General features: G+C 34.0%; 1 protein-coding gene across 9 annotated transcripts in view; it reads right to left on the bottom strand.

Moving 5' to 3' along the window:
• Positions 1–2,730: 2,730 nt before the first annotated feature.
• Positions 2,731–22,996, bottom strand: part of LOC142332173 (uncharacterized) — a 231,092-nt gene continuing 210,826 nt past the window's right edge. For 5 of the 9 annotated variants that reach the window (XM_075378458.1, XM_075378490.1, XM_075378496.1 and 2 more), the window contains 2 exons: positions 16,136–16,371; positions 2,735–4,917 (listed from right to left, as the gene is read on the bottom strand). In XM_075378458.1, the coding sequence (XP_075234573.1) occupies positions 4,026–4,917; positions 16,136–16,371 (1,128 nt within the window). In that variant the 3' untranslated portion in view covers positions 2,735–4,025. Of the gene's footprint in view, positions 4,918–16,135; positions 16,372–22,996 lie in introns of all 9 variants that reach the window. The other 4 variants (XM_075378478.1, XM_075378465.1, XM_075378455.1 and 1 more) reach the window with 3 other exon arrangements.

Here is a 22,996-nt window from a genome sequence, read left to right as displayed (position 1 = left end):
AATATAAGGAAATAAATATTCTTAACAGAACATCTTATAAAGCAAAACATATCACAGAAATATTAAAAAATAATCTAATTACTTGTCCACATAAACAGATATTTTGAAAAAGTACATATTAGATACTGCTACAATCTAATATTAATAGCAATTTTATTAGACAGAATTAAATTGTAAAACAAAACCACTAATTTTCAGGACTGTTCCAACAGTATTACAGTGTTAAATGTGAATTTACTAAAGAGGTAGAAATTATTGTTATTATTTTTTAGCAACTGGCAGTAACTGGGCAGTTCAATGTTTTATAAAAGCCACATTTAAGATTCTTCTGCCATATCTTCTTCTCCATCAGATAATTAATAAAATACTAATAATAAAAAAAACTAATTATAAATATATAGCTATTCTGAATTTTATTTAAGTATAAAAATACAATTATTTTGCTAAACTATATTAATTTAAACACAATTTGTTAAAAGTTATTAAATAAAATAATTGTTAACATTGAATACAGCACACAATTCAGTTTTAATAAAATCACACACATCTTGCCATATCCTACAATAACATTATGCCATTAGCCACTATAACATTATATCATTCCTATTTAACATTATATTATGTATGCACAAAATTATTAAGGTGGTAAATTAATCAACAGAAACTAAATCAATACTGGACATAGGAATTCTCAAACATTCTATTTTAACTGTTAGTATTATGTCATTAGCATAATACTAACAGTAGAATTGTTTCAAGGGTTAAGAAAATTCTTCAAACAATAATCAAAATATATCATTATTTTAATTGTATAATGAACTACTTGAATTTAAAACTATGAAAGTCTTAGAATTTTCCCAATAAGAATAGAAATACAATAAATACTGGTCAATAATAAATAACTAGTACCAGTTTTTTAATACTGTACTGGTATCAAACAAAAAATTTCCATCTGATAAAAAACAATATTCTAAAGCAAAGCTGTCATCTAATTATTCAACATAATCATTAAATAACACCCATTTTTCTCTCTTTAGAGAAGCATTTACATCACATCTTTAACTAATAGGTAGTCCAAAATAAATCAAGTGACAATGCAGAATGTGGTAGTAATATATTATGCTCATCTTCTTTTTTCATGACCTACATTATTCTTTGTTTATAGAATAACTGTAAACTCTTTACCTTGATAAAAATGCTTTTCAAATATTTTTTTTTATTTAGGGAGGGGGAGAAAACATAGAAACATTGGAATACTGTATCAAAATTATTTTATTTTTATATAAAAAAATAGAATGTGTTATTCTGAAAAATTACATTTTGTATTAAAATGAATAGCAGTGACATGTAGAACTTCAGAAAGAAAAATTAAGAAACTAACTGCTCACAGTGTATTTCAAAAGATTATCATACTGCTGAGATGATTAAGTTTCGGAGACATTCATGTTATTCACAACAGTAAAGCAATTAAATCAGAGTGAACTTAAAAAAATCCACAACTACAATGTTATATTATTGTTAAAAATGCAGAGTTTAGATTGTTAGAATATAATAATTACTATCAACAGTTATGGAATCAGAATTAAGAAAACAATATAGATAAACTTTAATAATTACATTTACTAAAAAACAGAATTGTAATACACCATACTTTTTAATAATATTTTGATGTTAGAAGATTTCTCTTAGAAACAATTAAGACAATGAAATATATGAGAAATAAAACATGCAATCAACCTGTTCTTTGATCAGAAAATAAAAATTTTTAAAGAAATGAAACTGCTTGTCAGAGATCTTTAATGTGCCTAGACAAATTACATCATGGGAGTAATTAATAATTGCAAAGAGTGGAAAACTAAATAATTAGCCGTTTTAATTTTTAAAATACAGATTTAAAAATAATTATATTGTTTAAAAAAGATTTTCAAAATGAATTTTAATTAAAATCAACATAATTTTAAAAATGATTATTGCTTGAAGAAAAGTTTTCTGCAAACAAGAATAAATTTACTTTATTAAATTTTGTTGAAAAAATGTATTTTCACTAAAAAATACTGAACATTTTAGAACCAAACATGAAATTATTTTCAATAGAATTCAAGTACAGTTCATCATTAAACATTTGTTAAGTGTTTGCTTATGTAAAGTTGTGTTGTTTTTACTTTTTGAATTTTTACACTCGTATGAAAGTAAAAGGGTTAATTTTGATAAAAATATCTTACATAACAGTATATTATAAAAAGCGAAAACGAACCTAAAATATTTTCCTATTACTATTTTACAGATTGTATCTTTTTAAGATTTTCGTATTTATGATTGGTTAGAATAAATATATTAATTATCAGATCTAATTAGGATCAACCCTTTACCAAGTATACCAAATGAAAAATAAATTATAAATGCAGTAACAAATTTAAGGACTGAAGGTCTCCAAAACCATGAGAGGTTAAGAGTGAGGTAGGTTAATATCAACAACAGCACTTCAGCAGCTCATAAATTTTGTTCAATAAAAATTATTTAACTTCCTTAATATTATAATAAAATAAAAAATTAAAAGTTCAAGGCTATTGTTTTCTTTAATTATTTATTTTTTTGATGAGATTTTCCCAATATAAAAATTAAATTATTTCTCTCTCAAAAAAAAAACAAAAAAAAAGAAACAAGTAAGTAAAACCTATATTATAAATTCACAATAGATACTGACGATGATCTAACCATAGAATACAATGTAAAAGTCCTTGTCTACTTAATTCTCAATTCATTTTAACATTATAGAATTATTTAAAAAAATATTGGAACAGTATCATCTCTTAGATGAATATTTTATTTATGAAACATAAGAGTTTTAAGATGTTATAACAAAATCACTTATTTCCTTTATTTACATTAAAATTTAATTAGATCTATGAAGTAAAGATTTGTATGGTTTTTATCACAATAAAATTATGGTTAGATTTTCAGTAAAAACAAAATATTGTAATTATTGTGTTCACAATTAGTAATTTAAGAAACACAAACATATCTTAAGGTGCACTATCAAGTGCATCATAATCTATTTTAAGTAATAAGAAACTATTTTATCAAGAAATTGAGGTCTCATAGGTTATACTGGTCAAAACATAATATTTTAATGTAGGTTATTTCTGACCAATTTACAGCAAATTTGTAATAGTATTTTTCTTTTTGGTTAAATTCTGCAGTGTTATTCAACTACAATACTGAAATACATTAAAGTAAAAACATAATTGTTTGTTTGTACTATTGATTTTTGTTTTATTTTATCAATACTTTGTTGAAAATATGTCAACAGCTTACGAATTACTAAAATATTAGCCCTGACTATCATACGTTTGATGACATAATATAATTATTACTGTAAATGAATGTTAAAACATAATTAAGAGGTAGAGCTGAATGTATTACAATTATATATTTGTGTGTTAGTAGAGGTAGATTTATATACTATTAATCTTGGAGTTTGATTGACACAGTCGATTGTCTGTATATAGGGTATGTCGGATGCAATCCTGTACTTGAAGTTAAGTATCTAATAGCGATTACACGTCAACTCAATAAAATCAGTCAGATTACACTTTCCATTAATGAGCTAATTTAATCATCAAGCACATGAGCAAATCAATACTGTAATCGATAATTAAATTCTTTGATCCGGTTGACATTAGATTGTTTTTGAGATAAAACTTTTCTTGAGGTATACAATTTATATATTATCTATATTACGCAGATAAGTAATTAAATACTGTACACAATAATACAAGTGACAATAAATTGATAGTTTTACGTGTCTCTATACATAACTTTACAGATTTTTTCACTTTACTGCCACATTTATAAAAAGTAAATACTTTTATTATCGAATGTTTTTATACGTATCTGAAATATATACAATTAAATATTTTAACTACTGCATTATTTTTCAAATAGAAATACGCATTTTGAATACCAGTTAATTAAAATTCAATTTATTTATATAATATAATTATTAAAGCTAATATTCATTAAAGTTAACGTTGATGGTGAGAATGAGAATTATGTATATGAGTTGTTAGGTGCTTTGAAAGGTAATCTGCACGAGCAAAACACTTGCCACACATTTCACAGTGATAAGGCCTCTCACCAGTGTGGATTCGCAAGTGACGAGTCAGATCGCTTTTCCCTCCAAAAGCTCTACCACAAAAGAGACATGCAAATGGGCGCTCACCAGTATGCTTACGAACATGCAACTTCAGATTTTCCTTTGATCGTACACATTTTCCACAGAATGGACAAGCAAAAGATCTTCTTTCACGTTGTCTATCTGCATCAGCACCGAGTCTGAGGAGCCCAAGAAGAGATGCTTCATTGTTACCTAGGGTCAATGCCAGTGAGTCTACAGTATCATCTTGCTCAGGAGGAAAATATGTTGTTGATGGGCCTCTTACTGCTTCATTAGAGCTGGTTACCTCATCCGTTCTACCACTGCCACTTCCACTTCCACTTCCATTACCACTGCCACCACTGCTGGTAGCTTCACCTGTTCCAGTTCGTCCATAATCAGAAGCTGCTGACCCTGGACGGTGAAATGGATTATGCAATCTTTCTAAAGCATGATTTAAACGATGTTTCTTAAATGATTTCAAATAGCGGAACTGCATGCCACAAACATCACAAGTAAATAATTTATCAGCTGGTAGACGAGCCCGATGGTTCTGTTCTCTGTGTTTAAGATAGGCGGAACGGTAACGGTAGCTCTGCCCACACTGATCACAACGAAATGGTTTTTCTTCACTCATTTCAGAAGAAATTCCAGAAGCTGGACTAAGAGTCATAGCACGGGGCACCTGGCCAGCATGTTGAAGTGCAGTATGCTGCTCCAGCAACCAGGGGGACGGGAAACCAGCCAAACACAAAGGGCATCTGAAATAAGTAAAAAAGAAAAAAATATTTAATTATATACAGTAATGTCAAATTAATCTTCAACACTTATGGGCTATCATCAAGCTCAATAGCAATACCTCAATACAGCAGCTTGTTTATTTTACAATTCCTGTTAGAAATTATTTGTTTTTATTTATGAATTTATTTTTACTAGTGTTAACTATTATGCTTGTTAGTCACTAATAAATGTAAATTTCAATGCATATGTATAATATATATATATATATGCAGTTGAAAAAATAAGTTATAAAATAAATAGCCTGTAATTTTTTGTTGTGTTTTGTGTAATTACTTAAACAAGACCCTTTACAACAAAGTAAACACATGATATTATTTTTTAAAACTGTAAAAAATGTACTATAAATTAAAATTCAGTAAATTACAATGAGATTCACTGAAGAACCATGTAGCCCAAAGGATTAACTTTCTATTTTTGATGTACTTATATCAGGGCTTAAAATAACCTGAGAAATGAAATATTTATCTATACCAACACTAAACTCAAAATCTATTGGAAAAGATTTCATTTCAAGAATTCTCAGAATTTTATTTAACGTAGAAACCTAATTAACTTAATAGATGATAACTTCTTCAAATTATTTAAACCTAAACAATAAAAGTCTATAATATGAGGATGTAAATACAAAAAAAAGAGTATAATGTTTTGGTACTAAAAAACAGTTATTACTGAAAACATCAGTTATCAGTGATGCACTTACTAATGCAACTAAAATTGAACATACTATTAATTTTGAAATATACAGCTCAGTCTTTTATTTATTCAAAATATCCCTAATTAACCTTGCAAAACTGAACTTAGAATGAAACATACAAGGATGAGGTGTTTATACAAAACTTGTAAAGAACTCAAACATCACAAATCAAGTGAATCACAGACAAATTTAAGTGGTGCACTCAGACACTTAATTTAAGTCTGTTGGAGGTAATTATTTTTTTGCTACAAAGAGGAATAATTTTAAATCTACAGCACACAACAGCTGAAGGCATGATTGTAAAACTTTTATGAGAAAGATTATCAAGAATAATAAATCTATCAAACCTGCAAAGTTATTAAGGAAACCAAGAAGTATCCAGGCATAGTTTAATTTTATACAAAATTAAGATAGGATTCATTAAATAATAATTGTCAACAAACCCTTCATTATTGTATTCTACAAGCTCTTGGGTATATTGGGAAAATATATAAATAAATCTATAACTTAAAAGATTCTACTTTTTGTGACAAATATTTTGTTTCAAATGTCTGAATTCTAACAACTATAACATACAGGTTTTTAATTGACAAGTTTTGAAAATTGAATACCATACACTCTATCTTAAGGAGAAAGTTACAAAACTTATCTTTGTGCTTGCTTTTGCTTTATGTTAACTTCTTCTCAGAACATATTTTTTATAGATTATATTTAGTTTTATATGTAAATTTCATTTCACGAAATATTTTATTTTATTATAACTAGTAACTTGACGGTTTTATCCACTTCATTTCATCTTATTCTTCATCAATTTTTAACTTCAGCATATTCAAACCAACCTTGTTCTTTATTTATTTGCTTCATAAATTGTAACTTCTTCCACCCCATCCAGTTTTTACTTTTCACACCTACTCCCATTATTTAACATTACTGTAGTTAGCTTAATATATAAGATCAATCTATCTATCTAGTTCTCTTGACAATTCTGTTTTCTTTAATTAATGTTTAATCAAAGTGTTTTGAATTATATTATGCCAACTAATTTTAAACATTCTCCTATAATATCATAATTCAGAAGAGTCCTTTGCCACAATGGTATTAATGTTCTCGGATTTTGTTTCCTTAAAATGGTGAAGTATGCTGGAAAAATGTTAAATGTTTTCCCTAATTCTGAAATCTAAGTTTAATAACAATAAATACATTCTTTCTTCAATGAAAAAACCTGTTTCTTTCCTTTTTGTTCTACCATTTTTTACTTCCTTGTACGAAGCAAAAGAAGTATTGTGATCACAAAAAATTTTGGTTTTCAGATTTTAACAGAAATATCCATTTTAACTACCCCTGAATCCATTTGGACTAGTTTGGCCAATGGACCGAATCCATTTGACATATTGTCTAATCCATTTGGCATAAAACAATTAGCCATAGGATTCTGAAATTTTGGATTTAGGACTGTTGTAACATCTAGTTATGCACTCCCCCTTTTGATTGCAATCAACTGAACCAATAGTGTCCAAAAAAAGCTCAAAATCCCTATGAACCAAAAGTGTCCAAAAAAGCTCAAAATCCCTACAAAATTTGGATTTTAGACTTTTTCTTAATTCCAGTAACAAGCCTATATTAAGAGCTTTCCAATGATATATTATAAGTGATACGTATTTTCATTGGTTCCCGAGTTATGGCCAAATAAAGTTTTAATTAATGAAATATTTATATCTTACAAGGGAAGGCACATCGGTTCGAATCAGACTTCATGCGGTTGTTCTCGATTTCGCTGCTTGCAGTGGTGGTGGGAGGCATGACGGTGATCTGTTTGCCGATGCTGGATGGAGTGAGGACGGAGAGTGCCCATCGCTCTGCGCTCTTCTTGGTTGTAGAGCCAGGTTGAGGGTGGGCTGCTGTGAGCTTGCTCTGCCGAAGTCTTGCGCCGTCCAGCGTGAGTCAGTCACTTCGGCCTTTGGCAGGGATTGTTCCATGGGTAAGAATATCGGAGGCCTTACGGCTACGTGCGAGCCCTGGAATGTTGGTATCGTGGGTCAGGCAGTACCTGCGTCCCCGGCCCGGGTCAAATTTGCGGGAGGCGGCTGACTAGGGGAAAGCATGCAGGATCAATGATCAGGGGAATGCCCAACCGTCTCTCTGCCCGCACCTTGTGACACTATTACTGGCACAATTTAGGTTTATGGACAAATTATGATCCACACCTAACGTGGCAGAGGGTCCACGTAAAAACTCTCATTCTGGAGAGCCTTTGGCTTCACAACAGAAGCGAAGAAAGAGTGTTGAATTCAGTGATAAGGAAGAGATCATAGAATTAGAACAGAAGAAAAAGGAAACATATAAGAAGTTTAGACCAAAGAATATTGGTTCAGTACCGAAATATTTGGTTATCAAGAGGAAAGACGGCAATTTTACGAAAACTAGTCCTTTCATGTAGCTCGTGGCATCATGGAAGCTGCTAGAGGACCGGTAAAGGAGACGCAGAAAATTGCAATAGGACTCTTTGTAGAAACTGTCAACGACGTTCAATCTCTGCGCTTGCTAAAAGCGAAGAATCGGAGTCATGGACATTGAGGTACTCCTCATAGTACTTTGAACACCTCAAAGGGCGTTGTCGTGTGCAGGGATTTCTTAAACTGCACAGAAGAGAAAATTGTTGATTAACTACATAACCAAGGTGTTGTTGCATGCCGTCGATTGAACATGGGTCAGAATGGAGAAGTTCAACCCTCCGCATTACATGTGCTTACTTTCAACAAACCCAAGTGTCCTGAGAAGATTAAAGCTGGTTTTCACAGGTTGGATGTGCGTCCGTTTATTCCAACACCCTTACGTTATTTTGGGTGCCAGAAAATCGGACATACGGCGGCAAGGTGCACAAGAAAACAGATATGCGTGTGTGGTGAGCCGTTGCCCCTAGATGACCCGTGCAGGGATCCCTCTATCTCGTCAACTGCCATGGACACTATTCTGCAAGGTCAAGAAATTGTCCTATTTACAACCAAGAGGTAGCTGTTCAGGAAATTAAGACAGCACAGAAAGTAGCTACTTCGATGCAAGAAAAATTGTGCTTGCCAGGACACCAAAACCAACTTCGTATGCGCAAGTTGCGGCAGCTCCTACAGCCTCTATAAAATCACAGGATGTGCTTGCAGAATTGACACCAGCCTTAGCTACGATGATTGAACGTATAATCGAGGACAAAACGAAGAGTCCTCCATCAAGAGAAATTAGTCCGAAGTCCTATACAGATGAAAGTAGATAGACCTGTTGAAAGTAGCACAATAAAGCCGAAATCTGTTTCTCCAATTAAAGCAGTAACTGAAAAAAAACTAACCAACTAAAGTAAAGGTACAGGAAGTAAAAACTCCAACCGAGGGATAACGAAAATAGAAATTATGATTTTGGAAAAGGAGGATTTTAAAAAGCCGATAGTTGAACCACCGAAAATACAGAGACCGTTAGCGGAAAAGACGAGACAATCGACCGCCCCACGAACATTAGCTGTAAGTGCATCCAGTATGGACTGCGATGTACTTTTGTCTGTGCCAGCGGAGCCGGTGTCATCCGACGCCGGGAGCAAGGGATCCTCCGAGACTTACGGCGGGCGAACTGAAGACTCCGTCTCGGAGGACTCTGACACAATGAATGTCAACATGGAGGACTAAAAAAGGATGGTTGAAAGGAAAACCGAAGCGATAAAATTAAAGAAAAATTGATTTTATATTTCTATGGATAATTTATAGATAAGTACATTTTAAATAATTTTTATATATGTCTATTTTGATGCGAGATATTAAGTGACAAAAGCCCTTTACATTCTTGTCATAACGTATGTATAATTATATATCGATGTTTTGGAATTATGATAATAATAGAGTTTTTTTTACTAGATATGAAATTTGAATTAATTGACAACGTTTTGAAAGAAATGATTTCTTGTTTTTTAAGTGGCAAGGACAATTTACACCCTTGCCATTTTGTGTCCTTTGGGTTTTAGTTCTATAACGAGTCAGAATTTTAGATGATTCTTATTGACAAGACAAGTCTTTTGACTATGTGGCTAGTGTTTTAGTACTAGGAAGGAATAGTATGTTTTTCTTTTTTCTTTTATGTTGTGGAAGGGGCTAACCCCACAGTAGTCGAAGCCCCTAAAACTTAAAAAAAAAAAATAATAATAATAATCCCCCGAGGTAATCCATCTCCACGTCCGGATCAGTAACATCTACGATACACATCCGGGGAGGACTACGGCTTCGTACTTATCTAAGACTTGTACAAAACTCCAAGCCGTTTAACGGAGCTATGGTCAAAGTCCATTCTGTATGGCCTCGTCATGGGAGTATAGATCATGGTCATTTTTCATCTCGAGACTGAACTTCCCTGCGTGCTTGCCGTTTGAGGTGACCTATGTCGCTAGAAATGGGGATCCTGGCGCTTGAGTGAAACCTCGCCGTTGGTGTGGAAAACCACGGTTGGATGTAGCAACACAGCGCTTTTCCTCTACGTTGGCTAAACAGGAGGCCGGTTTGCTAACCACTGCCAGTAAATCGGCTCATTTACGAACCGTTTGGCTGAACCTTCCACTTGCGGAGGAAACGAGTAAACAGGTAAGAGCCAGAGATATCTTGAGAGGACTAGTTTCCTGTTTGGGGTGGATTGGGATCTATATCTCTCTGGTAGCCCTGGCGTCCGGATGGCGTCCCAAATATGTGGCTCCGTGGTGGGTGGGGAGCTAGGAAGACGAAATTTTCTAAAACATTTTATGGATGCTAAAAATTTAAATCCGCGTTCGGTAACCCCGGACAATCTTGAGGGCAAACGCCCTCGTTCTGAAGTCTCTCCTGCTTCTACGTCATCGTCGAAGAAGAAGAAAGGTGTAGATTTACGACAGGCGCCGATAGTTCAATCAAAAGGAACTCCTCGACCAAATATCTTGTTATTAAAAGAAACGATGGAAAGGAAACCGGTTTTTCAAACATCAGTCCCTTCGTCACAGTTAAGGAACTCGCGACAAATTCATTGAAGCACTGAACGACGTACAATCAGCGAAATTATTACATATAAAACAATTGGCGAACATTGGTGTTACTGTCGAAGCTCACGGCACACTCAACTATTCCAAAGGAGTAGTAATTTGTCGTGACTTACTTAACTGTAGTGACGAGGAGATTTTTAGTGAAATGGCATCGCAAGGCGTCATCGCATGTAGGCGATTGAACATGAGGAGGGATGGAGAAGTGTTACCTTCTTCTTCTCATGTCTTCTTGTTGATATGTTCTCATGTTGTTCTTCTCATGTCTTCTTCTCATGAGATTGAACTTAACGATACGAAGCAGTCTAAAGCTGATAATACAGGAACATCGAGTTTATCAAAAATCAAATGTCCTCTGGAACCTCTAGATCTCCCACGAGGGAATCAAACACCAAAAGGACAGAAGGTGCAGAAGAGCAATACCTCTGTTGTAGTCAATTGAGAGAGAATGGAAACGACACAAGGCGTGACGGTGCCGCTATAATTCATGCATCTTCGACCGGATTGCCGAAACCAGCTTATCCCATTCTTAGACAGGGCGCAACTCTGCCAAACCCTGAGACTACGTTAGTCTCAGGTGAAGAGAGTGACTGCGGTTCTGTGGGGTCACAAAGTGACCCAAGTTGTACTACAATTACAAAATAGGAGAAAGGATGGCAAAAAGGTGAACGCTTATAAAAGAAATGGAGAATATAATACAATGAAATGTTAACGGTAGTGTCTCATCTGTCTGAGCATCTACTAGTTATAAATGAGCACAACCCTACATGCGTGTGTCTTCAAGAAACACACTTTAAGCCAGAACATGATTTCTATCTACGTGGATATGATGTAATACGTACAGATGTTGTGCCTGATCGGCAAGCAAATTTCTGTTGCTACTCTTGTACGTTCGCATCTGCCTTTTCGACGAATTTAACTAAATACTGCGTTAGAAGCTATACGTTTATTATCTCCGGTTGAAGTCTCCGTCTGTAACATATATCTGTCAGACGGCAACTAGAGCATTGATGATCTGCAAAACATAGACCAACTCCCTGGACCGATAATTCTGGTAGGGGATTTGAATGCGCATATCCCACTTTGGGGTTCACAACGATTGGAACGCAGGGGGCGCAACATCAAAGAATTTATGTCGAACACCGAGATAATCCTGTTAAACAAAGGTACAGGAACGTTTTTCAAATACGAAACTGTGACATTTCGGCGATAATTTGTCATTTTGCAGTCCAGCATTGTCGCTTTCCTTGGACTGGAACGTTGATGAACACTTTCATGGAAGCGAACACTTTCCAATTATAATTAAAACAAATGTATGGCAAAAACAAAAAATTTTATTCGGTGATGGTGTCTTAAACGTGCCTACTGGACTGGCTACACAAACAACGTCGTTATGCCGAGTTATACTGGAAACAGCGATGAAGACAAAAGTAGCAACTCGGGCAATTTTAAATTCAGCGGAGGAAAACATTCCTAAAACCACCGCTACTTTGACGAAACCCAGTGTACCATGGTAGAACGTCGAAATAAATATAGCTATTAGTGAGAAAAAGAAAGCGACGGTGACGTCATAATCGATCAACAAGCTGCAGTTGAATTGTTGGCCGATCAGTTCGAAACTGTGAGTACCAATGAAAATCATCACATCGATTTCATTTGCATCTCATGAAAGCAAGAAATACTAAACTCTGTAACGGAAAACGACGTTTTTTATAATGTACCGTTCTCATTCGTCAACTTCAGTCACGTTCTACGAAACTCCAGTGATACTTCACCTGGATATGATGATATTCCATATGCAATCGTCACAAATCTTAACGATAAAAATAAAGCGTGGCTATTACATTTAATGGAACAGCCACTGTAAGGTCAAAATTAACATTTATAACCAGTATACAGGAGTTCACTAAAAATATTTTAATTATTATTAACTTTTATTTATACGACATACCAGAAATCTGAAACTTTAGTTAATCAGCAACTCACGAAGATACGAATAATACTGATCTAATAATATGAGTAATAAAGGGACTTTTACTCTAGCCTAATATTTCATGTAAAATTGAAGAATTAATAATAATCGCATAAATATTTGATGCTAATAAAAACTAATATTTCAGCAATTGTGTAACTATCCACTTTATTAAAGAATTGGAGGATCGTATCTCACTTTCAGATGAAATAAGTTTAAATGGACTGCAGCAAAAAATTTGTATATATAATTTAATAGGCGTACAAGTCAAGTGATGTCCACATCAGCTTTTTAATACTTAAACATAATACTTGATACATTATCTAAATATTTAACTTAGTATTATATTAGTTTTTATCACATCTTGTTCTGTTTTTATATACTTCCAAATTAATTTTTTTTTTCATGCCAATCTACCCACAACACTTTGACACTCTTCTAATCCATTTTGAGTTTTAACAATATTCACAGGAGTATGAGGCAAGACTAGAAGTTTCACAGCATAGGGACTACACTTGTATTGTTTTTTACTCATTTCAATAATGATGCTTGTTGTCTTTCTTGATCTTCTATATAGATCACAAATGGCTGATTTTTAAGTAATTTATATATAATCAATTCTTTCCTCTCTATATATAAGTTATAATAATTATAATTTAAGAAATTTTATTCAACTCCATATCATTGAATACCTTTTAATATCTACAAATATTATTGGAATAGTTTTGATCCTCTTTAACTCCATCCAAAATTAGTCTTCAACAGTTAAAAATGCCTCCTCCTTGAACCTTTTTTCCTATCTGAGTCATAGCTCTCCAATTTCCAATTGTTAATAATTTCTGATCTTAAAGTTTACTAACATATTTCATGTGTTTCAGTTTTCAACTTTCAAGTTGTAATTAACTTTTTTTTACACAAAAAGTAAAGTTTTAAAAACAAAACCAATTGTTATTTTTTAGCACTCATTGCATTCTGATGAAGTATATATGGTCTCAGAAAACTTGAAAACATGTGTGATTGCAAACTGACTAGGTTTCCAGACACCCTCAGAATGTTACAACCTTTAGTAACTTAAAAGAAGGACAATTTCCAATTTTTCTTTTTAAATTTTGAAATTCCATAAAGAATAGAACAAGGAATATTTTGACTTTAATAATTTTAATTTTATTCAAAGGTCACAGAATCTACAAATAGTTGATTTTATTTTGCTCACCAAGCACATTATAGCAGCTGATGACTAAAGTTGTTGCCATTAGTATTGAAAATAATTTGTAATATCTTTCTAGTTTTGTTAGAAGTTACTAATTGTTAATTATTAATAATAAATACCATTAAAATATATCTTCTTAATTAAACTCCCTAAAAATATATGTATTTTTTTTTATGAATTTAGAAAATTATCACTAATAATTTGTTTTTTAACTTTTCATGAAAAATTATTGAAGTAACGAAAAATTTGTTTTGAGTACATTTTTCATAATACATAACAAACAAATATAAAATTATTAATGTTTAAACTATATTAATAATTTTATACTAATTTTAATAGAAAAAATTAAAAGAAAAGTCATAATCTAAAAAGATGGCACTTACTCTTTAAAAAAAGTCGTATGTTAAATATTTGTAACATTTTCCTTACTTTAATATATTACCAATTTGAGTTCATTTTTTAGGAGCAGGTCATTTATTTTTTATTCTATAAGTAGTCAACATAATTTATTTTCGAATGGTTTTCGAATAGATACCAAAATTTGTATTTGTGCAAAATATAAATAATTTGTATCGTTATAAACATATTACTTCATTGTAAGAAAAGATCTACATCTTCAGTTTATTTATGTAATAATTTATAAAAAATAGTTCATCATAATTATAACCATAATAATGATGACATAATCCCATAATGACAGCTAAGGAAAGAGCCAGTTTTACTAATAATCCAACATATTCTTGCTGATAGAAACCCACAGATGGACTCCTGTGTAGTGTACACTGAATCCTTTTCTTCATAAAAAGAAACATGCAATACAACATAATTGAGTTTTAGACAGTGTAGTTTCTTTTTTATAAAGAAAAGAACACCAAAATAAGGCATTTGGTTTGAAAACTGAGATGAACTCCTCTGCGTAGAATGTGTTAGCATTTTGTAATTTATAAATTCTATTTCTTTATCTTTCACTGAAGATTTTATGTATTTATTTTTTCCTAATTTGTGTTTTGTATTTATGCTTAATTCTCTTATTATGCTGATTATAATATCAAACTTTTAATCTTCTTAATCATTTCTACTCCAAAAGGAATTATTATTGAAATACAGACATAGGAATAATTAATGAAATTATAAAAATTAGGTAAATGACAGTCAGTCCTGGTCAGTTTTTCACTTTAAGTCATTAAATTCTTACTACATTCTAATTTTTCTAAACTTAAAATTATCAATTTCCTTTGTAAATTATCTTATATTTTTGTTTAAAGTTCTGGTATTCTATATTTTAGTTCAAATAATGGCACAATTCTTATATTTTCTTACCATTTCCTCTCCAGTAGTCCTCCATCTAGAGGTCCAGAAAGGAAACTAATTTATTTCTAGAATTTTTTACCTAAAACAAGACTTAATATGTTTTACCACAAGAAAGGAATGAAGGAAAAATTTTCTCGAACACAATAGTTACAGTTTGTTATTGCTTTCAGCAACCTTTTACTAAAAGTTGACTGTATACAAAGCTTTCTAAAGTTAAAGCCATATCAAGCAATAGTTAGTCAGTGCCTCAGCAGACATAAAATGTGGCTGCTACCTGTTTAAAATCATATTTCAGTCTACCCACTCCACAGATATATATTTGTCTTAGCAGCATCTATGGAATAGCTGTACTTTTTTTTAGAAATACGTCAGCTCTGTCACAATTGATAAGGTTTCATGATTTTTGGTAAGAGGTTTCTTTTGGAAAAAAAATGCAACCACTAATTTTGTCAGTACATGAAACAAAATTTAATCTTTATTATTCCTAGCAAACAGTTTTCCTGTTATCAAGTATAATTGGTAATATGTTTACACAGTTGTTCTGATGTAGGTTTGGTTCATTACGGTCAATAAGTTAATAAAAAATTCTGATACAAATTTATTGTAAAAGATTTGAAGGAAAATCTAGTTAGAATATGTTACTGTGTAAAACAGAACTATTTATTACTACAAAAAATATTATTAATTTAAATTTAATTCAGCATTTCTTGATCACTTTTGTTTTGTTAGTATTAATTTCTTTGTAGTATTACAGTACTCAATAAAAGTACTTTAAATTTTAATCTACTCTAACCTATTTTCCAGCTTCACACCATCCTAAAAATGTAATTATGTAGAGTTCATAGATCTAACAAACAAAAAATGTTCAAGATTATATTAAAATACGCATATAACTATCAAATGTTTCTATTTTTCTATTCAGAAATTTAATAAGTATTTATTAAATCTATATGAACCTAATTGTTCCTCCTTCTTCACTAGCTGTCGGCATGAGATGTGGAGGCAGAAGACCTTGTTGTTGTAACAGCCCAAAAATAGATATAGTATTTGGAGAATCACCAGTGTGGAAACTCCATGGTGGATATTGAAATGGAGTAGAGGAACGACTACTACTGCTTAACTGATCAAATGGAGTACATCGATGGTGAGATGGAGTAGGTGGCCCGTACACACCTTCTACCAAACATACTTCCTGTAACACATAAAAATCTATTCTGGGATGATCTATAATAAAGTGATGAAAACATGAAATAAACAGGAAATTGTTTACTTTACTAAAAAAAAACAGGTAAATGTGATTTTTTTTTTATTTTAAAAAAATTAACTGCTTTTATCATTTTATAATAAAATGTATTTGAAATATATATTGGTAAACTTATTAGATCAAATCTAATATGCAGATTCGATCTTTAATCAATCCATAATCATACTTGTATTATTCATTAGTTCATAAAGTAGTTCAGATGTAGAATATCTAATCTACTGCACTTCACATACACCTTCTTTCATTTTTTTTTTTATTTTTATTAAAATTAAAGGTCAGCAGTTAGGTTAAATTATGAATTTTATTAAAAATACTGTGATTTCTTTAATATCATCCAGAAGCTCTTTCTGAAAGTATAATGATCTTCTGAGAGTAGAATATTTCCATATCATTAGAAAAAAAAGTTGTTTTAAGATTATTAAGATATATTTAATAAAAATTAAGCAGTACTTATCATAAGAGATGAGATAAATAATAAATATACATTACATTTCAGCAATGTATTACATTGAAGTGTAATGTATCATTACAAATTACAGTGATGCATATATTGAAGTAGAAAGAAAGTAAAAATGACCAACTACTTTTTTTTAAATGAATAAGCCAAAACTCTGCTGAGATATGATTAATCCAATCAATTAACCCTCCATTGGCAGAGTCAAATAAAAGTTGAAGTAGCTGTAGTAATAAAACACTTTTCACAGAAATAAATGAAATTCTAAAAAAAGAAAATAAATATCTATTTTTTTTCTTTATGTTCTTTTAATGTAAGTAACAAATCATTAATTAAAGTAAAATGATAAATTTTAAAAGTAAGAGGTAAACAAAAGATTCTGAAAATAAAAATATTAATCATGCTTTATAGATTAAGGTTTTTCAATCTGTCATATAATAAAAAAGTTATGAAAACGTATTATTTAGCCAATTATGTTTACCTACAACCCTCTGAATCAAAACATTAGTAACTGAAAATGTTAAAACGAAGATAGCTCATTTAGTTACTTCACAGGTTCAGCAAAGTAGTAAATCAATTTTAAATCTAAATTCCTCTACTAAAAAGAAACACTACTGATCTTATGAAATATTATATGAATTATATCACTCAGGATATAAATAACAGTTGGTATGTTACAACATTTTAATGACAATTTTTTACTTCTTGAACTGTAAAATTATAATGCATTATTATAACATATTTCCCTAAACTGTCCACATTTCAACAAGTCACAACTGAACAACATTATGCATTAAAGATGAAACACTGATACATTTAAAACTGAGTAAATGATGTAATACTTTAATAAAAAAAATACTTTATTTGAATCATTAGTAAACATATAAGGGACATTGAAATTACAGGAAATTGAAATAAACAGGAATTTTCATGCTCTGCTCTTACAATGACTCAAGGTAGATATGGTTCAATGGAAAATAATTTGGATGTCTGAACTTTTCAGTAGTATTGAATACTCTTGCTTCCTCCCTGTCAGTTGTAGTGCAGGAGCCTGAGCAGGAGGTTCACAATAGAATTCTGGAGAAAATTATTATTAAATTTTTGACAAATGAAAGGCTGACTCCACTTCTGTTAATACAAAACTTAAAAATCAGTTTGGAAATTAGTGTCTATCAGTCCAGAGTGTATGAATCATGCAAGTCTACAGAGTTGGAATAGAGTTGAAAATGAATTGCATGCTCATCGAAGAAGAACCTCAGTCAGTGAAGACAAATAATAAACTGAAGCTGAAATTCATAAATAACAAATATTAGAAAATTGCAAATCTCTGGAAAACTTAAGTAACTGTTGGAGTTACAAACAATAAGAAATCTCAGATTCATTAAAACCAAGTGTCGGTGAGTTTTCCCTTTTGTATCCTTAACATAAAGAAACATTTATTGCTGTAAAAGAAGTTATGTGCAGTATGTAAAAGACACGTATGAGTTTATATGCTCTAATAAATTGTGATGAAACATGGGTATACTATTTCATCCCAGGATCAAGGTGAACAAATATGAAACAATGACATAAAGGAGATAATATATACGAATTTTACTTGGAAAAATGTCATCAACCTTTTCCTTGAACTTATAAGTATTTTTCTACCTCAAGTTTCTCAGTGCTAACTAATTTTTCCATCTTAAGTTTTGCTACTAAATACTAAGCAAAAATTTTTATAATATAAAGTGAAGTCTTAAATCTATAACTATAGAAGAATGATTCGTCTTAATACTTCTAATAATTGTTATTAGAACTCAAGTAGAATGTGCAACTGACACTTAACATTTCTTTGATAAAAAAAAATCCAAAATGAATGATATGATCTGGGGAATGAAAACCAGATTTAGTGCCATTAGACTATTACACATTTGGTTCATACAATTAATTTATTGAAGAAATTCAATTAGGTGATAAGGTCATTTTCATTGAGTAAGGATGGAAAATCGAAATATAACTTCCTCTGTTTTGAATATTATCATGTTAATCATAGTTTGTAATCAGTAAATTAGAGGCATGAAATCCCTGTTTATATTTCAATCACTTTCTTTTATATGCTATAATATAGATCACGTTAGGCATAGACAGGTGTAATAATATAACCTCGAGGTCCTCTTGGTCCATTAGCCGTACACGGTCGGGAATAAGGTGGTCGGCTTCCAGGGATTATTATTCATTCTCGTGGGGAACGGCCGCTCTCAGCGATCGTGGTCGGCTCGGTCTAGTTGGATGTCTTCTGGATGCTTAGTTTTCTAAGGAGCAATTCACTGTCGCGCGAGTCACGAGGGTGCGCTTGATGTTGTACTGGTGTCGGGATACTTCCAGCTTTGATGGAATATCGATGACTTGTTGGCGAAGTTGGGGCAGATTTTGGACGATCTCCCAGGCATCAGAGTACTGGGTGCTCTGGACGCTAACACCAAGCCTTCCGCTTGGGGTTCACCAGTCACTGATCCCAGAGTCACTGGTCTCGAACAGTTCGTTGAAGCCAGGAACCTCTACTTGCTTAACGACGAAGAACAACTGCCTATTTTCTCTTCCGAACTGGGGGAAAGTTACATCGACATCACCTTGGTGACGGGCGATCTGTTTAGGTCTACAAGTAGCTGGACTGTCTGGCCCGAGGACAGTGTTAGTGATAATAGGCTTATAATCTATGAAATCGCTGAATTAGGCGGTCCAAGAGCTCCAGATTCGGGTCGCTATAACCTAAGGGGCCTGGGTAAGGACAGGCTGGGGCGCGAATGTGCGGCTGCCTTACAGGAGTTGGAATGGTGCATGTAGCTCAGGAGGAAATAGAATTGATAGCTGAACAATTCGGCCGGGCCATCAAGACTGGCTGCGGTACGGTCATACGGTGGCCTCGGCCAATGGACGGACCCTTAAGTAGTGGCCAGTCCGCTGATCGGTGAGTGCCTGGAGTCGTCATGACCGCTACTTCCGGGGAGCCGTCTGTTAAACGCAGACAGAAACCGGGAAAAAGTGGTAGTCCTTAGTGTGCTGCGCGTAAGAGTTAGGTCCGCTAGGAGAAAACAGCGTCGCCCCCTGACGGGGATAATCGTTGATGACGAGCGCAAAGATCATCTGCGGATCTACCAGCGCGCCCGTAATGAGTACGTTCATGCCATCAAGGAAGCCAAACTCAAGTTTTGGCAACACTCCATGCGCGAGTTGCAGTCCAACCCCTGGCAGCTCGCGAAGTCATATTACCGTCCAAAGCCATTGCACGTGCTGTTCAGTGTTCGATGCGGGTTTGGTGGTCGTGACCACACTTTAACATCTGTGGTGACATACCAGGCATTCCTGGATACTCTGTTTCCAGATGCTCTGGAGGGTGAAGCAGAAGTCGGCGTTAGGGCGAGTGAGATACCATTCCCTGGCGTAGGGGGCTGAGGAACCGTAGATAAAGACCGAGTCGTTTCTCAAATGGTACTGAGAAAGGCACCGGAGATTCACCAATTTGACCCGGATATCTTCTATCATCTACCGCCTGTCATAAGAGAGCCGCTTGGCAGGCTATTCTCCGGGTGCCTAAGCTGGGGTTGCTTTCCGACTTGTTGGAAGGTGGCTTTGGCGTTCTTAAAATCAGGAAAGGATCCGAGTGAGGTCAACAATTATCGACCCATCAGCCTCTTACCGGTAATCTGCAAGTTGCTTGAGAGCCTGGTTGTGGAACGGCTCTGGAAACGCTTCGATATGAACTCATTACTAAATCGAGGCCAGTATGTCTTTATGAAACAAGGTTGACACCAAGGATTGCATCTTAAATACTTTTGCCGAGGTGGAAAGCGCCGACTGTAAATATGTTTTGGCAATTTTTATTGACATAAAGGCAACATTTTCTTCCTTGCATTGGAGTTCTGTCCTCAATGAGTTGGAACGCCGCAATGTTCCGTAGCCCTGTAGTCCGTAGTTCGTGACTACTTGTCTGATCACACGACTCTGTTTAAGGATGCTCACCTAGGTGTGGAGACGTCCATCACCAGGAGAAGCCCGCGGGGCTCCGTTCTCGGTCCTTTGCTATGGAACCTGGTATTCGAGGGATTTTTATGACTGACATTCCCGTAAGGTGTCACAGCCCAGGATTTCACCGATTACTGTCTCCTGTTAGTTCGTGGTAACTCACAGCCACAGTAAGAAGACCGAATGCAAGCGGCTTTGTCAACCGCAGAGGACTGGATGAACATTCAAAATTTAAAGATTTCTGTGCCAAAGACAAAGTTTATGCTTCTCAAGGGTCCAGACAAATTATCATACAGTCGTAACCCCCGTATTAAGTATAAAGGTTGTGTAATCAGTCGAGTTCGAATTCATAAGTACCTACGTGTTTTGTTTGATGAGAAATTGCTGTTCATCAACCATATTAGGCAAGTAGCGGCGAACGCCGCCTCTGTGATGCACAAGCTTAGGAGGATTGCTCGAAAGGATTACGGGCTGTCAGGCCGTCATTTGTACATGGTGTACCGAGGTGTCTTCAAAAGTATGACCTCTTACGCGGCGTCCGTTTTGGCGCATAGGTTGGAAAGAAATCGAGAACTTTTTCAAAATTTAAGGAGTGCCCAGTGCAGAGCCTTAATTGTATGCACTGGTATTCTTAAAACAACCTTCTACGAGGCTACAAACGAATTGGGGAAGTCTTTCCTAATCGATTTAGTGATGGTGAAAGTTCGGGCAGCCATGTGGAGATTGCGAAGAGGCCGGAAGGCCCAAGGTATTTGGGATGCGGTTTCGGACCAGGCCAATCCCGGAACGAAACGGTGATAATGCACCGGATCTAAATTTCGTTCAGTTGCCCATCTCCCGCCTGCAGAGCCTCGCGATGGATGCATGGCAGCTGGAATGGGAGACCATGACTAACGGAAAATCTCTGTACATGTTTATACGGGATCTGGGGAGACGTACCGCCTCGAATTCGTTTTTAAGGGCCCAGATGCTCACCAACCATGTTAATTTAAATCAATATCTGTTTCGGTTCCGCCTAGCAGCTGATGAGCTGTGCGTCTGTGGAGAGGTCCAGTCAAATGGACACCTGATATTTGACTGCCCTGCTCTTGGGGGGCCAGAGACCGAGCTACCCTGGAACTTAGAAGTCAAGGGGAAAATTGGTCACTCACAAGCGGCGAGTCAATAGGGCGAGACCTGCACTGTCAGACCGTGCGGGAATTCCTTGATGCGGTTGCTCTGTTCAACCGACATCAGTAGTTTACTTACAGGAAAGACTTCTACGCACTGCTGTGGTTAGCTAACCTAGAGAAACGTGGCTGACCACCAGCCAATTAAGGCTCCAAGCGCTTTAATATGGTGGACAAGTACTTGCGGGTATTTAGCGACCTAGGGCTGGCAGCGAATTGCTCACTCGACAAGGTAAATTTTAATTTATGGATGTCATATATATTGTTAGTAGTTGACGGGTTGCTTCTACCCATTTTAGTAAATATAACACAAAAAGGGAGCGGTTGGGACACGTAAGCCGGTGGTGTATGACACCGCACTTAATCCGCTCACGCTGTTAATATGTCCAAAAATGTTTTATTATCGAGTTACTTGGTAGCGAAAACTTTCATCCTAATTTCAGTTTCCCCGGTAAAATGAGTTCATAGCGAAATTTTTAAGGCGTCATAAAAGGGGTAAATTTGATGGTTTCTTTTGTTTTTTGGCCTGAAAGATAGAAAAAAAAACACAGATCTCAGAACTGTATCTCTAGTTAAACTGTAACTGTATTTGTGGTTTTTATGATATCCAAAGGAAAACAGAAGAATTTGGTGACAAAAACAAATTTTTTTTAGGTTTAAAGTAAAATAACTTTCTTAAATTCCAGTCTCCGTGGCACGAGTAGTAGCGTCTTGGCCTTTCATTCGGAGATTCTGGGTTCGAATCCCGGTCAGGCATGTTATTTTTCATTACCTACAAAGCCATTTCCATATCCCACGCATAAGTTTTAAGCTTATGTGGCGATATCAAGCAAAAAAAAAGCGAACATTTTATTATTAAGAATTGTAGAGAATTTAATTCTGGAAAAAAGTTAACTTTTGTTATTGAAAACAAAACAGAATAAATCTT

The sequence above is a fragment of the Lycorma delicatula genome, chromosome 1, assembly GCF_047948215.1.
Source record: "Lycorma delicatula isolate Av1 chromosome 1, ASM4794821v1, whole genome shotgun sequence".
Taxonomy (NCBI): domain Eukaryota; kingdom Metazoa; phylum Arthropoda; class Insecta; order Hemiptera; family Fulgoridae; genus Lycorma; species Lycorma delicatula.
The sequence above is the reverse complement of the archived record's forward strand: the minus strand, read 5'-3'. Positions and strand labels throughout refer to the sequence as shown.